The sequence below is a fragment of the Sceloporus undulatus genome, chromosome 7, assembly GCF_019175285.1.
Source record: "Sceloporus undulatus isolate JIND9_A2432 ecotype Alabama chromosome 7, SceUnd_v1.1, whole genome shotgun sequence".
NCBI classification, from domain to species: domain Eukaryota; kingdom Metazoa; phylum Chordata; class Lepidosauria; order Squamata; family Phrynosomatidae; genus Sceloporus; species Sceloporus undulatus.
In genome coordinates, this window is record NC_056528.1 from 25,407,368 (window position 1) to 25,422,480 (window position 15,113).

Below are 15,113 nucleotides of genomic sequence, written 5' to 3' on the forward strand. Positions count from 1 at the left end.
CACACTCTCTCAGCCTCAGGGGAAGGAAAAGGCAAACATCTGGACCCATTTGGCCGTGAAAACCCCACAATAGGTTTGCCTTGGGGTCGCCATAAGTCGGAAACAACTCAAAGGCACCAAGATGTGGATTCTGGATGTTGTTGTACTATAGCCAAAAGTTTCCACGAAGTGCGAGAGAGAAAGAAATATCTCAGTAATTTTAAAGCAAATGGAGGTTGGGTGGGGAGGAAGTTTTGTCAACACAATCTACGAAGGAGGGTCAGAAATCTGCCCGTTTCTTTTTAATTTGTCTCAAAAGAAGCACCGGAGGAACATCGTAAGCTAAAATTGGCGCTGTACCTGGAGGGTGGGGTGGGGGAAATCATGCACATTAGCACACTTTTTGTCGGCGCAACTGGCCCTCCCAGAAAATCAGGTTGGCCAAGAATTCTCATTTTCAATTCCAGGGAGATATATTTAAAATTCATCCCGGCCCAGTGGTTGTGGGCTGGGTTCGGCAGAGCCCTTGGCATCTCCAAAAATCGGGGGTTGGAAAAGTTGGGGGGGGGGGGGAGCCAGGGAACTCCAGGAGGTTGGAAGGACCCAAAGGAAGGCATTGCATCAAATTGGACGGGAGATTGAGATCCACTGGGTTTCCATAGCTGAGCAGGGTTTCGAATCCTGGTCTCCAGAGTCATTGCCCAATGCTGAAACCACTGCACCACACCGGCTCCTTGGGTAGATTGTGAGCAAGTGTGTAGTGCTTTGAGTGTTAACTACAACTCTGGAGGCCGGGATTCGAATCTCCGCTAGGCCATGGAAATCCACTCAGTGACCTTAGGCAAGTCCCACTCTTTCAGCCTCAGAGGAGGGCAATGGCAAACCTCCTCTGAACAAACCTTGGCAAGAAAACCCCATGAAAGGTTCACCTTAGGATCAACTTAAAGGCACACAACAACAACAACAAATACACATACACACACACAGAGTTGTCCCTCCTAACCCACGAATCCGCGACCTCGATTATGCATGCAGGGGCGACCTCCATTCCATTCTATGAGGCTTGAATACACAGGAGCCTCCGTTTTCATGGGAGGGTGGTGGCTGCAGCTCCGGAATGGATCCCCTGCGCAAACGGAGGGCCAACTGTATATATAATAATTGATATGTATTGATTGTGTATTTCTACATGGCCTTGCGGTCTCTTAAATCTCTATGATTCTACAATTCCTTGTCCAAATTCTTGCTCATGTCATCAGAGATTTGGGTAGGAACCAAATTTCACTGGGTTCTTTTCGTACTTTGGAAAAACTTAAATAAAGTTTGGGTTGTTGTCATGTGCCTCCAAGTCGATTCTGAGTTACGGCAACCCTAAGACAATTTCTTGGAAAGATTTGGTCAATGGAGATTTGCCTGTAGCTTGGCCAGGGGGGGCTTCATGGCTGAGCGGGGAATCGAACCCCGGTCTCCAGAGACATAGTCCAACACTCAAACCACTACTGTGCCAAACTGGCTCTCCCTCTATTTCTCTCTCTCTCTCTCTCTACATATATATATTAGAGGATTTTCCTAACCTGGCAAAAGGAGATTGGACTATATGGTCCTTGGGGTTCCCTTCCAACACAGGTCCAAAATACACTGCAGAAATAATCCAGTTTGAGACTGCTTGAACTGCCCTGGCTCAATGCTAGGGTATTTTGGGAACAGTAATTTTGTGAGAGATTTAACCTTCTCTGCCAGAGAGCTCTGGTACCACAATAAACTACAGTTCCCAGGATTCCCCAGCACTAAGCCAGGGAAGTGAAAGTGGTCTCAAAATGGATTGTTTATAAAGTGTGTTTTCGACTTCAGTGATTTGGCAAGAGATTGGTGGAGATGGCCCTTGGGGTTCCCTTCCAATTTACCTGCAGATGCAAACATCCCAAAATCCCAACAAAAATACAAAATCCCAAACACTTAGGGTCCCAAGCGTTTCGGAGACTCAACCTGTATAAAGTGACAAATTGGGGGCCAGAAAATCCAGAGTTGCAGAAACAGCCCAAGGATCCATGTGGTCATCCTCTTCCTCCAAGCGTGCAAGCTTTGGGTGCGAAACACGAAGCGGCCACCTCTCCAGCAAGATCAACCTCGTGATCCATGGGGTGACAGACGATGCACCCCCACAATGATAAAACAGGGTACCACTGCTTACTTTTTCGATGTGCTCATGTCTACCGGCTCGTCCCCCGTCGTCGGCACCTCGACTTTGATGGTGGCTTTCATCTCCCCTCCTTTTAATAATCCCGGGACCCTTCCAGAGATGGGGTCTGTCTTTATTTTAAGGTCCCCACCGCCTTCAGTGTTGGCCTCCGGACCCCCCAACAACCCCTTGTCCATCTTCATCTTTTTACAATCCACGTCGTTTTGGGTGATCTCCCGTTCGAGGGCTCGCTTCTGACTCCGCGTCCGGCAAGCTTCCTCTGTCATTGTGGCGCCCTGGAAAAGGGATTCGGGGGGACAGAAATAAAAGAGAAACAGAACATGAGTCACCTAGGCACTCCCCCAAAAACCACAATATACGGAGATATTTTACAAAGACTTTCAGAGCAAACCCACTGCCCAACGGTAGACCAGATCCACCGTGCAACCTTCCATCTTTTTGCCAAGTTGGGTTTTTAAGTGGCATCTGTTTACAAAGTTTGGTTTTTAAGTTGCATCTGTTTACAAAGTTGGATTTTTAAGTGGCACCCTTTAGCAAAAATTTGGGGGCCTTTTGCAACCACTGGCACATGAAAAAGAGATGGATCCCAAGAGAAAATGAAAAGCCAAACTCTAGAAAGTGGGGAAGGGGGTGTCTTAGATTTTGCAAAGAGTTTGGCCTCTTCCTGCTTTTTATTGGTACCGGTCCTTGAAAATCTAACCCTTGGCTGGGAAGTTTTCAAAGTCTCATTGCAGGCATCCCAAAAGCACCACCAGGAATGCAACTGCTAAGAGGGAACCTGTTTCTTTCTTTCTTTCTTTCAATTAATTAATTAATTATTAGGCCGTCATTAAGGCACCAGAGTTAATCAAGGTCTTAATGAATCGGGGAAGGAGGGAGAATCGGTTTCCCTGGTCTTGCCGAAATTGCATGCCCAGAGAGATTAGCTTTCCAGGTTTTTGCATTTTTGCAAAGGAGGAACAAACTGACATTGGGAAAGGGATTGTTTTTTGGGGGGTTGGGGGGTTCAAGAGTTGCATACCTGGGTGTGACACACAAACACACACATACATATCTAACTTGGAGGAAAGGTGGGGGGATCCGGGGGGAAAACAGCTGAGTCAGTTTGTGATCCCATGACATCACTGGATCTACACATGACCCTTTCCCAGGATTCAGTGGGAGAGACAAAGCCTGTTCCCGAAAACCGGTCTGAACTGGTTCCAGACAACAAGCTAAAGGGTTGTTAACCCTAGACACACCACCATGACCACACACACACCCGAGCTGTGCATGCATGCATGCGTGCGGCGGCATCTGCAGATGGCATTCCACAAGTCCTGGGGAATTCTCCCTCGGCTCCCTTAAAAGAGACAAGGCTGGCCGGAAACAGCCGTCCTGTCCACCGTTGCAAGCTTTCCCAAAGTTGGGTTTTTAAGTTTTGGGGGAAAAGAGAGAGAGAGAGAGAGAGAGAGAGATATGTTGAGTTTCCCTTATCCAAAACTCTTGGGACCCGAAGTCTTTCAGAGTATTCCTCCCAAGACTTTGGAATATTTGCAGATACAGTTGTCCTCTCCACAATGCAAGCCTTGCATCTTTTTGCATTGCAGGGTTTTTTAAGTTTTGGGGAAAAAGAGAATTTTCAGAGAGAGAGAGAGAGAGAGAGAGAGAGAGAGAGGTTGAATCTCCCTTATTTGAATCTCTTGGGACCAGAGGTCTTTTCGGAGTTTTCCTCCTCATCATCCAAGCCTTGCATCTTTTTGCAAAATTGGGTTTTTTTATGTTTTGGGTAAAAAGAGAATTTTCATACACACATACACATATATATGCACACACACACAGACACACACACACACATTGAATCTCCCTTATCTGAATCTCTTGGGACCAGAAGTTTTCAGGATCCCCGCACCCCGACGATTTTGGAATATTTTGCAAATACAGCTGTCCTGTAGGATTTTAAGTTTTGGGAAGAAAGAATATTTTCACACACACACACACACACACACACACACACACACAAACATATGTATATAGTGCATCCACTCTTGGTTGCAGGACCACAAAATCTGTGGATGCTCAAGTCCCATTACAGACAATGCATCCCTTCTATAAAATGGGAAAAATCAAGATGTGCTTTTTGGAACTTATATCTTTTGAGAGGATTTTAAAGCCGTGGATGGTTGAATCTGTGGATAAAGAATCTGTGGACATGGCAGGCCAGCTGGGTATAGATACGCAAACAGGTTGAGTCTCTCTTTTCCAAAATGCTTGGGACCTTAAATCTTTCAGATAATTTTCCCCTGTACTTTGGAATATTTGCAGATACAAAATCTTGGAGACGGGACCCAAATCTAAATGGGAAATTCATTTATGTTTCGTATTACTGTAGTGGACCTTTGGTATCCACTGGAGTTTGGTTCCAGGACCTCTGTGCATACCACAACCTGTGAATGTTCAAGTCTCATTATATACATGGGGGTGGTGGCATCATCATCATCATCATTATTACTACTACTACTACTACTACTACTATGTGCCCTTGCTATCTGCTGAGATTTGGTTCCAAGGCCCTCGTAGATACCAAAAATCCCTGGATGCTCAAGTCCCATTAAATACAATGGGACGGTTTAATAGCATCCCTTCTATAAAATGGCCAAATCAAGGTTTGCTTTTGGAAATGTGTGTGTGTGTGTGTGTGTAGATACGTAGACACACACATATTGTATTTATATAAGGGATTTATCTCCCGTCTTCCCCCCAAGGCGGCATAACGATAATTTAAAAAAGATAGATTTTCTCTTTTCTTTGAATATTTCCAATCCGCAGATGCTTATAAAGAATCCGTGGATACGAAGGGACCAACAGGTATTCCAAAATAGATGATGATGATGATGATGATAATAATAATAATAATAATAATAATAATAATAATAATAATTCCAAACTGGTCCCAAGCCTTTGAGAGAAGAAGGGAGTTTCAACTGGGGTATCTTCCGCCCTGTGGATTTATTTATATATTTATTTTAGGGTCTTGCAAACTTTTATTACACTTATTTATAGGTGTATATAAACAGTATTTTATTCAACGTGCAAGTTTGAAAATAAAATACAAATATACCTAAGAAGGGAGGAGGATGTTAATGAGGCAGGTGGTGAGAAGAATGTCTTGGGGGCTGAAATCCAAATGCACAAGTTGGAATTGGGTTGGAAAATAATGGGAAATTGGGATCAAAAGGGGAAAACTTCATAGGCTTGGCTGGGAGTCTCTGGGCTGCAGCAGACAAAGGGTTAAGCCCTGCCATCTTCATGCCATTCACTGATATGTCCATTAAGGGTGTTACATAACAAAATGGCAGACCTTAACCCTTCCCGTGCCACGCAGTGCGTCCGTCGGCAGGCAGCTCAGAGGAAGGAAGGAATGGGGGAAAGAAAAGGAGGAAGGAAGAAAAGGAAAGAACATACAACTACCAACCCCAAAGTTTGGAGGATGGGAGTGCACAAAATACCATACTTGCAAAACAATATGGGATCCTGGACATGTTGGAAGGGACCCCCGAAGGTCATCTAAACAAACCCACTGCCATTGCAGGAATATTCGACTACCCAAACACTGTTGTTTAAAGACCTCCAAAGATGGAGAATGTCTTGCTTGCAAAACAATAACAATATAGGATCCTGGACGTGGAAAGGTTATATACGTCTTTGAGGGCCAGCGTGGAAGAGCAGGGTTCGAATCCTGGCTCGGCCCTGGAAACCCATGCTCTCCCGGCCTCAAGAAAAAGCTGTGGCATAGGGAAAAAACCCACCTCTGAACAAATGTGGGCTCTAAGTGCAGGTTGATGCCCACCCAACTTTTGTTTAAAGACCTCCAAAGGGCATCCTGCCATGCAGGAAACCACAAATCCCACGCTCCTGACTGATGGCCATTCAACCTCCGTCCAACCATCCGCCACCTTCCTATTCCACCATTAAACTGCTCTTTCTGCTGAAGTCCCAAACATCTAGAAGACCAAAGTTTGGGAACCACCGGAAAAGAAATACTGGGAAAGCCCATTTGCATTGCTATTTCTTGATCATGCTCGATGCATCCAGGAGTGTTCCTTGTTGGCTCTAATTTGTTCCCATGCTGTTTGTATCAGTTTCTCATTCTTAATAATAATGATATTAATACTAATAGTATTTTTCTTACTATAGTTTAATAAAAATTAAATCTCAAGGGCCGAAGGACTGTTTGAACAAGAAAGATTTTGCTTGGCAGCGAAAAGAGAGCAGAAAAAGAACCAAAGGACTCTCTGTTCGGAGAAAATTCAATAGTCCAGGAGGCAACCACCAAGAAGTCCCTGTCTCCAGTATTCTCACCAAAAGGGCTAGTGGGGATGATGGGTTAGAGAGTAAGGTCCCCTAGGAAGATTATCATTGGGCTCATATGGAACTGGTGTGGACAATGGGATAGAAAGCCCTCCCCAGATTATCACTGGGTTCATATGGAGCTGGCGGGGATGATGGGATAGAGAGAAAGCCATCCCCAGATTGTCACTGGGTTCATATGGGGCTGGCAGGGATGATGGGATAGAAATCCCTCCCCCAAAAAATTATCACTGGGCTCATGGAGGGCCAACAGGGATGATGGGATACAGAGTAAACCCTCCCAGAAGATTATCACTGAGCTCATATAGGGATGTGTTAGCCAGTGTGGCATAGTGCTTTGAGTGTTGGACTATGACTCTAGAGACCAGGGTTCGAATCTCAGCCCAGCCATGAATCCTGCTGGATGTCCTTGGGCAAGTCACACTCTCTCAGCCTCAGGAGAAGGCCATGGCAAAACCCCGCTGGACAAATCTAGCCACGAAAATCCCAGGGCAGGTTCACATTCGGATCACCGTAAGCCCAAAACAACTTGAAGGTGCACAACCACAACAAAATTAGAATAACCCCACATAAACTGGAGGGCACTCCTACCTGTCCCAGATGTTCATGGGTTCTGAAGAAAGGTTTTCACAGTCTTCTCAAGAGATATAATCCAACAGTAAGGAAACTAGGAAGAAAAGAAGAAAAGGGTGTTGGATTATACAGAAATAGAATTATTATCAGTAATGGGGAGCTCACATAATAATAATAATAAGCTTTATTATTATCATCCACTGACGGAGTGCCAAAATTAGTCATGCCATACCAGATGCAAAGTCTGTGCCCACTGGAGCACCAAGTTTTAAATTGGTGGCATTTCCTTATTTGAGACCTTGGGCAAGTCACACTCTCTCAGCCTCAGATGAAGGTAATGGCAAAACCCTTCTGAACAAATCTGGCCACAAAACCCTGTGATTAATTTGCTTAAGGTCACCATAAGTCACAAACAACGTGAACACACAACAACAACAAACCCTAGTTAGTCACCACCAGCTTATTAAATCAAGCATTTTTAACTGGCAGTATCTAAATTGCATTTGCCTCAACTTTACTGCCACTCTCATGATCCACAGTTTGGGCTCAAGTCACTATTTTGGACTATGATCTACAATAAAAGTCAACGATGCTTGGATTTTGGAATGCCTGTTTTTGCATCTTGGAGATGAGACCCAAATCTAAACACAAATTTAATATAGAGCCAATATGACATTGTGGTTTGGGTGTTGCACTACAACTGTGGAGACCAGGGATTGAATCCCGACTCAGCCATGAAAACCCACTGGGTCACATACTCTCAGCCTCCTCTGAACCAATCTGGCCAAGAAAACCCCATTATAGGGTTGCTCTAAGTCAGAAATAATTTGAAAGCACACAAGACACCCACACCCTTTATACACATTGCCTGAAAGTAATTTTATACACAATATTTTAAATGATTTTGTGCATGAAACAAAGTCTGGGTACATTGAACTGTCAGAAAGCAAAGGCATCCCTCTCTCAGCCACACAGGAAAAAAGTTTCTATTATTATATTTCCATTTATCAAGCTACTCCTTGAAATCTGGCAAAGACAGACAAGCAGATGATACAAATCATATAGATTGGTGCTACTCAGTGTGGTGCTCCCTGATATTTAGTACCTACATGTTTAGCATCTGGCCCATTTGAGGGGCAAAACTGCCCATATCAGATAGCCCCAGAAGTCCTGGTGTAGATTATTTTATCAATATGCTTTGCCCTCTTTTTACCCATTCAATTAATCCAAATTCAGCTTCTCTTGGTTGAAATGTAGAGTCTCTTGACCACTGGGCAAAGGGCTTTTCAATGAGAAGAACCAAAATCGGGTTTTGGATAACCCTGGCACCCCAAAAGGGCCCAAGGAAGAATTTAAAGTCTAATTTTGTTTTTAAAAATGGGGGTGCCCCCTAAAAATTAGGAGCACGGAGTGTGAGCCAACACCAGGCTCTGAATACACTGAACCCCAAAAGTGCCAAGGAAGAACTCAGAATCTAAATTTTGTTTAAAAAAAGGGGGTGCTCCATAAGATTCTGAAGCACAAACCATGAATCCGGATCAGAAACTAGGAGGCATCTCTGAACTCCAAAACTGCTGAGGAAGGAATCAAAGTCACCCCGAACCCCAAAACTGCAGAGAAAGAACTCAACATCTATTAAAAAAAACAACAACAAATAGGGGGTTCCCCCATAAGAATCTGGAGCACAAACCAACATCAGGTTCTGGATACCCTGAACCCCAAAATGCAAAGGAAGAACTAAGTCACCCTGAACCCCAAAAATGCCAAAGTACTCAGAGTTTAATTTTTTTGTTTAAAAAGAGGGGGTGCCCCGTAAGAATACAGAGCACAAACAAACACCAGGCTCTGAATGCCCCTGAACCCCAAAAGTACCAAGGAAGAACTCAGTCACCTCAAACCCCAAAAGTGCTGAAGAAGTCACAGTATCATTTTTGTTTCAAAAAAGGGGTGCCCCATAAGAATCTGAAGCACAAACTAACACCACGTTCTGAATACCCCAAACCCCGAAAGCGTTGAGGAAGAACTCAAAGTCTATTTTTCTGTTTAAAAAGAGGGGGTACCCCATAAGAATTCGGACCACAAACCAATACTGGGCTCTGAAAACCCCGAACCCCAAAAGTGCCGAGGAAGAACTCAAACTCTCATTTTTTTGTTTCAAAAAGAGAGGGTGCTCCGTAAGAACCTGAAGCACAAACCAACACTAGGCTCTGAATGCTCCGAACCCCAAAAGTGCCGAGGAAGAACTCAAAGTCTAACATTGTTTTGGTTTAAAAAAAAAGGGGGGGTGTCCTGTAAGAATTCGGGAGCAAGAGCCGGGAAGAATCCGGCGCATGAGCCCTTTGGAGTTTGGCTTTTGCCAAAAGCTCTCCGGCATCATCCCAAGCAAAGAGGATCAAGTGCCATCTGTGCCAAAAGAAAATGGTTCAACCTTTCCGGCTCCCTCTCTTCTTCCTCTCCCCCACGCTGCTGCTGGTGGTGCTTACGAAAAGGAAATTACCAGTCAAGCGAGGAGGCTTTGGCCCTGTTTCGTAGTTTCCCCTCCTCCTCCTCCTCGCTTCGTCTTCCCGGCACGAAGGCTTGCTGGCCAACTCTGAGAGTCAACTTCTCTTGCGAAAAAAGAAGAGACGGCCCGACGACTGCACCGATTCCCGGGGTCCCCTTGGAAAGTCCAGCTGAAAGAGAGAAGAAGAGATTCAATGAGAACAGGATGATGGTTAGGAGATCTGGTGGTGTGTGATGATGATGATGATGGGTTTGGAGATCTGATCCTTTGGTGTGGAGGGAAGAAGAAGGCTTACCTTTGCCTCCCAAGTGTCACGCCAAGCGGTTTCCAGTGGGCGTTCCGGAAAGAAGAAAAAGAAAAAGCAGAAGAGGAGGTGGGAGGAAAAAAAAAAAGAAAAGAATGAGAAAAAAAAGAAGATGAGGAGGAAGAGGAGGGGAAGAAGAGGCTTGGTTCTCTCCAGGGAGCCAATAAGCGAGGCTGGTTCTTCTTGCCCTCTTAGCTGGCTTTGCGCTTCCGGAGCGCAGTTGCAGGAATGACCTTAGGACTCCAGAGAGAGAGAGAGAGAGAGAGAGAAGAGAAAAGGAGGAAGAAGGGACTGTGTTCAAAGAGGCAGGGTTTGCAAGGAAGATAAGCCAAGTCCGGCATGCGTGCGGACGCCACATTCCCAGATATGGACACGAATGCACACAACGCACACCGGCGGACCCTTCTCTTAGGGTGATTTGCACCCTGGAAAAGAAATGACCGCTCCTGGACAAAAAAGGAAGTGGGTTCGGTTCAGAAATGGATCGTTTTGCATCAGCGGGTGACCAGATGTTTTCACTGCAAAATGGAGGACGTTCTAGGAGGAAAAGAGGACCTGACCCCCTCAAAGCGAAAAACACTCATTATTTGTTGTTGTTGCTATATGCCTTCAAGTCATTACTGACTTATGGTGACGCTATCATGGGGTTTTCTTGCATCACAGTGAGGGTTTCCCATTGAGGCTGAGAAATGTGACTTGGTCCCCCGGTGGGTGATGTGTTTTGATTATTGCAGTATTTAATTCTCTTTTTAATATACTATTTTTGTATGTATTTAACTGTATATATATATTAAATTTTGTAAGCGCCTTGGGAGAAGGCAGGATATAATAAAGGATGATGATGATATTTCTATAGCCAGGCTGGGATTTGAACCGTGGTCTCCAACTCTGGAGGCCAGGGTTCAAATCCCAGCCTGGCCATGGAAATAATATAATAATAATAATAATAATATAATAATAATAATAATAATAATAATAATAATAGTAATACTAATAATAATAGCTCTGTAGTGCATGCCCCAACCATGACGCCAGGCTTCAATATAAATTCATGCTTTTTAAGTCACATGGAGGATATTAGATAGGAGGTGGAAATGTAGGGCATGTCCTGGGAAAGGGGATGTTCAGTCGCTCTGGTGGGGGGGCAAACAGAATCCATCTTGGGCAAGTCACACCTCCCAGCCTCAGAGGATGGCCATGGAAACCCTTTCAGAAGAAATTTGTCAAGAAAACCCTATGACAGGTTCGCCTAAGTTGGAAAGGACTTGGAGGTGCACACCAACAACCAACCAACCAACAACAGGGTTTGGGAAGGGACCCTTAAAAGTAATCTAGTAACCTCAATGACATGCAGGGATTTCCAACTAAAACATCCCCGGCTGGTTTCCAACCAAAGGAATGAATCGCAGCAATTAAAGTGGAACCAAAGCGCTCCAATCATCCGGTGCGAACGAGGTCAGAGTTCCTTAGAAATGATAGGGTCAGTCTGTGAATTCGAAGGATGAGAGATTCAAGGCAGACTGGAGGACAGCCTCTTCACCCAGTCCATAGCAACTGATGAGTTTGGCTACCGGAAGTTTGGGGACTAGCAAATTGGGTGCTTTTATTAAATTAATGAAACCGTGGTCCCTTGCGACTCTACGATTCTATTATTATTTAGTAAATCTGCAAGTCCTCAAGGGCCACCCCGGTGGAGTTGAATGCTGGACTACGACTCCAAAGACCAGGGTTCGAATCCCAGCTCGACCGCTGAAACCCTCTGGGTGACATTGTACAAGTGACACTCCTCAGCCTCAGGAGAAGGCAATGGCAAACACACCTCTGAACAAATCTTTCCAAGAAAACTGCATGATAGGTTCTCCTTAGGGTCACCCATAAGTCAGAAACAACCCAAGGCACACAACAACAACAATGCACCTTATACGCATAGGCTGAAGGTAATTCTATATACAATATTTTTAATAAAATTGTGCACGAAACAAAGTTTGCATACACGAACCGGTCAGAAAAAGCAAAGGATGCCGCTCTCTCAAGCCACAAATGTGGGCCCTCTTGTTTGGAATATTATGGATAAGGGAACGCCAACCTGTACTTCCAGGCAGGAAAATTGCACATGCAGATGACGTTTTCCTTTTTGAAGAGCCCATTTCCCATTCTTTTGAAGGGCAAGACCCAGATTTTAAACTCATGTCGCAATTCCTTTTTGCGAAACCCAGTAAGGGAGGGTGTTTACAAGGACCTTCCGGTTGGGAAGTTAAAGGACATGTCGCTGCAAAAGCACAATAAACCCCTGGACTCGGCGGGGGTGGCAAACTGGTTTGCCACAAGTTTCAACAATTTGGTTTTAAAAGAAAGGTTCCCCCTTGGCACCGCTTCTAGTTCTCTGTTGCTCCTTGGGGGAGCCCTCGCTTGTCTCCATTTCTTAGTCCAAAGGTCTAACTCCCCACATCCCTAAAATGGTGGATCTGCATTCAAATCCTCCCAGACTGTAGAGAGATTCTAGCTCAGTGCTTCTAATGGGAGACGTGGGATTGAATTTGTGGCCCATTTGCCTAACTGATTTTTTATTTCCTGGGGCATGTCTTCCCGTGGCAGAATACTCTATGGTTCTCCCCAGAATTCTGTCCCCCGAAGTATCCGCATTTTTGGTTTGTCGTTACGTGTCTTCAAGTCGGTTCCGACAGCAAATCCATCCTGTGGTTTCTTGGCAAGATTTGTTCATAAAAGGTTTTGCCAGGCCTTCCTCTGAGGCTGAGACAGTGGGATCTTGCCCAAGGTTAGCCACCCCTCAGCAGAGCAGGGGTTTGAATTGTGGTCTCCCCGGAGACTGAAACCACTATGTCATGGTCAAAGAAATACAATGGGCTCTCTTGTATCCACTGAGGTTTGGTGCCATGATTCCCCATGGATACCGAAATCCATCGATGTTCATGTCCCATTACATACAACGGTGTGTACTACTACTACATTACTACTACTACTCACAAGGGGGCCCTTGATTACCGCTCGAGTTTTGTTCCTGGACCCCTGTGGATAACAAAATCTGTGGATGCTCAAGGCCCATCATATACAATGGAGTATAATAATTAGAGTGGGTCCCTGTTATCCACTGGGGTTTGGTTCCAGGACCCCCCCCCCACATGCATATCTAAATCCTTACATGCTCAAATCCCATATATATAATGGGGTATTATTATTATTTATTATTATACTACTAACTACCACCACAGTGGGCCCTTGATATCCACCGGGGTTGGTTTCCACAGCCCCCATGGATACCATATCTGTAGATGCTCAAGTCCCATCATATACAATGGGGTATTTATTATTAATATTTTATTACAGTGCACCCTCGGTATCCACTGTGGTTTGGTTTCAGGACCCCCGTGGATACCGAAACCTGTTGATGCTTAAATCCCATTAAATACAATGGGATATATATAATTGTCATTATTACAGTGGTCCCTCAGTATCTGCTGGGTTTGTCCCGGGTGGCCTGTGGACACCAAAATCCGTAGATGCTCAAGTCCCCATTAAAAAACAGCAGGCGAAATGGGCGTCCATTATTAAAAACGGCAGCTAAAAAGGGCCAATGCAATTTTAGGCTGCATCATAAAAGTATAGTGTCTAGATCAAGGGCAGTAGTAGTAGTAGCCACTGTATTCTGCTCTGGCCAGGCCCTACCTGGAATACTGTGTCCAGTTCTGGGCACCATAATTCAAAAAGGATGTGGAGAAAACTGAAGCGTGTCCAAGGAGGGCAACTAAGATGGTGAAGGGTCTGGAAACCATGTCCTGAGGAACGACTGAGGGAGCTGGGGGTTTAGTCTGGAGAAAGAGAAGGTTAAGAGGTGACTGATAGCCCTGTTAAATATTTGAAGGGATGCCATATTGAAGGGGGAGCGAGCTTGTTTTTGCTGCCTCCAGAGACTAGAACATGGAGCAATGGATATAACTCCAGAAAAGAGTTCCACCTCACATTAGGAGAACTTCCTGACAGTAAGGGCTGTCCGACAGTGGAACACATTCCTTCCTTGGAGTGTAGTGGAGTCTCCCTCCTTGGAGGTCTTTAAGCAGAGGCTGGATGGCCATCTGTCAGGGATGTTTGAGTGAGGAGAGTTCCTGCATGGCAGAATGGGGTTGGACTGGATGGCCCTTGCGGTCTCTTCCAACTCTAGGATTCTATGACTGCTTTTGCGAATGATTTTCAAATACTTTCATGCTGCGGATGCTGGAATCAGTGGATAAAAAAACCCGTATATACGAAGGGCCAGCAGTCCTACACATCCCTACACATGTCCCATAGCAGAAGAGTGTTGCAACCAAAAGATGGGAATCCCAATCCGCTTCCAACAGAAAGCAAGACCTCCCCCCCACCTTCGTCCTTTATTTCCAGACTTGCTGGACCTCGTGAGTCAAGGCCTTAAAATGGTCACCGCAACGCTACAAAACTTGGCACCAGCCCAGGACATAAATATAGCCAAAAACCCCACTCTTCGTCTCTTTGGGGCCTGCTCTGTGAACGCCGCACCTCTCCATACTCGCACACATGTTTGCGCAGACGCACAACCCGGATGGCACCGGCGTCGCGTCACCGGCTGACCCGTCACAGGAAGAAAGAAGAAAAAGAAAGGAGTGCCGTTTATTTCAAGCATCTCAGATCTCCTCCCCGTAAAGACGGTGCAAAACTGAAGGAATGCAATCCATCTTGAAATGGAAAATCGCTCGCCAGAAAGGGTCCCATGAACCGTGTGCCGTTTAGAAATGTTCTCCCAAAAGGTTCAAAAATCTGGCTTGCATTCGGATGGCTCAGCATATATGAAGATATGAGAAGGAGGAGTGATATCTTTGCTTTCGGACGGTTTGGCGTACACAAACATATGAGAAGGAGGAGATGGGTTGCATATTCCAAAATCCCAACCATTTTCTCAGCCTCAAAGGAAAGCAAGGGCAAACCCGCTCCGAACAAACCTCGCAAGGAAAATCCCATGACTTTAGAGTCACCATTAATTGGAAAGGATTTGAAGGCACACATATATACCTACGTGTGTGTCACACTCTCTCAGCTTCAGAAGACACCAAAGGCAAACCTGCTCTGAGCAAATCTTGCCAAGGAAACCCCATGACAGGTTCTCTTAGGGTCACTGTAAATTAGGAATAACTTGAAGGCGCACAACAAGACTGGATGGATTATCGGGATTAGCT

General features: G+C 45.1%; 1 protein-coding gene across 5 annotated transcripts in view; it reads right to left on the bottom strand.

Moving 5' to 3' along the window:
- The window catches only part of GATAD2A (GATA zinc finger domain containing 2A), a 36,939-nt gene that overhangs the window by 13,284 nt on the left and 8,542 nt on the right, over positions 1-15,113 (bottom strand). For 3 of the 5 annotated variants that reach the window (XM_042479212.1, XM_042479215.1, XM_042479217.1), the window contains exons 2-4: positions 9,600-9,774; positions 7,121-7,196; positions 2,171-2,454 (exon numbers count right to left, since the gene is read on the bottom strand). In XM_042479212.1, coding sequence (XP_042335146.1) covers positions 2,171-2,445 — 275 coding nt within the window. In that variant the 5' untranslated portion in view covers positions 2,446-2,454; positions 7,121-7,196; positions 9,600-9,774. Of the gene's footprint in view, positions 1-2,170; positions 2,455-7,120; positions 7,197-9,599; positions 9,775-9,900; positions 10,009-15,113 lie in introns of those variants that run through there. The other 2 variants (XM_042479213.1, XM_042479214.1) reach the window with 2 other exon arrangements.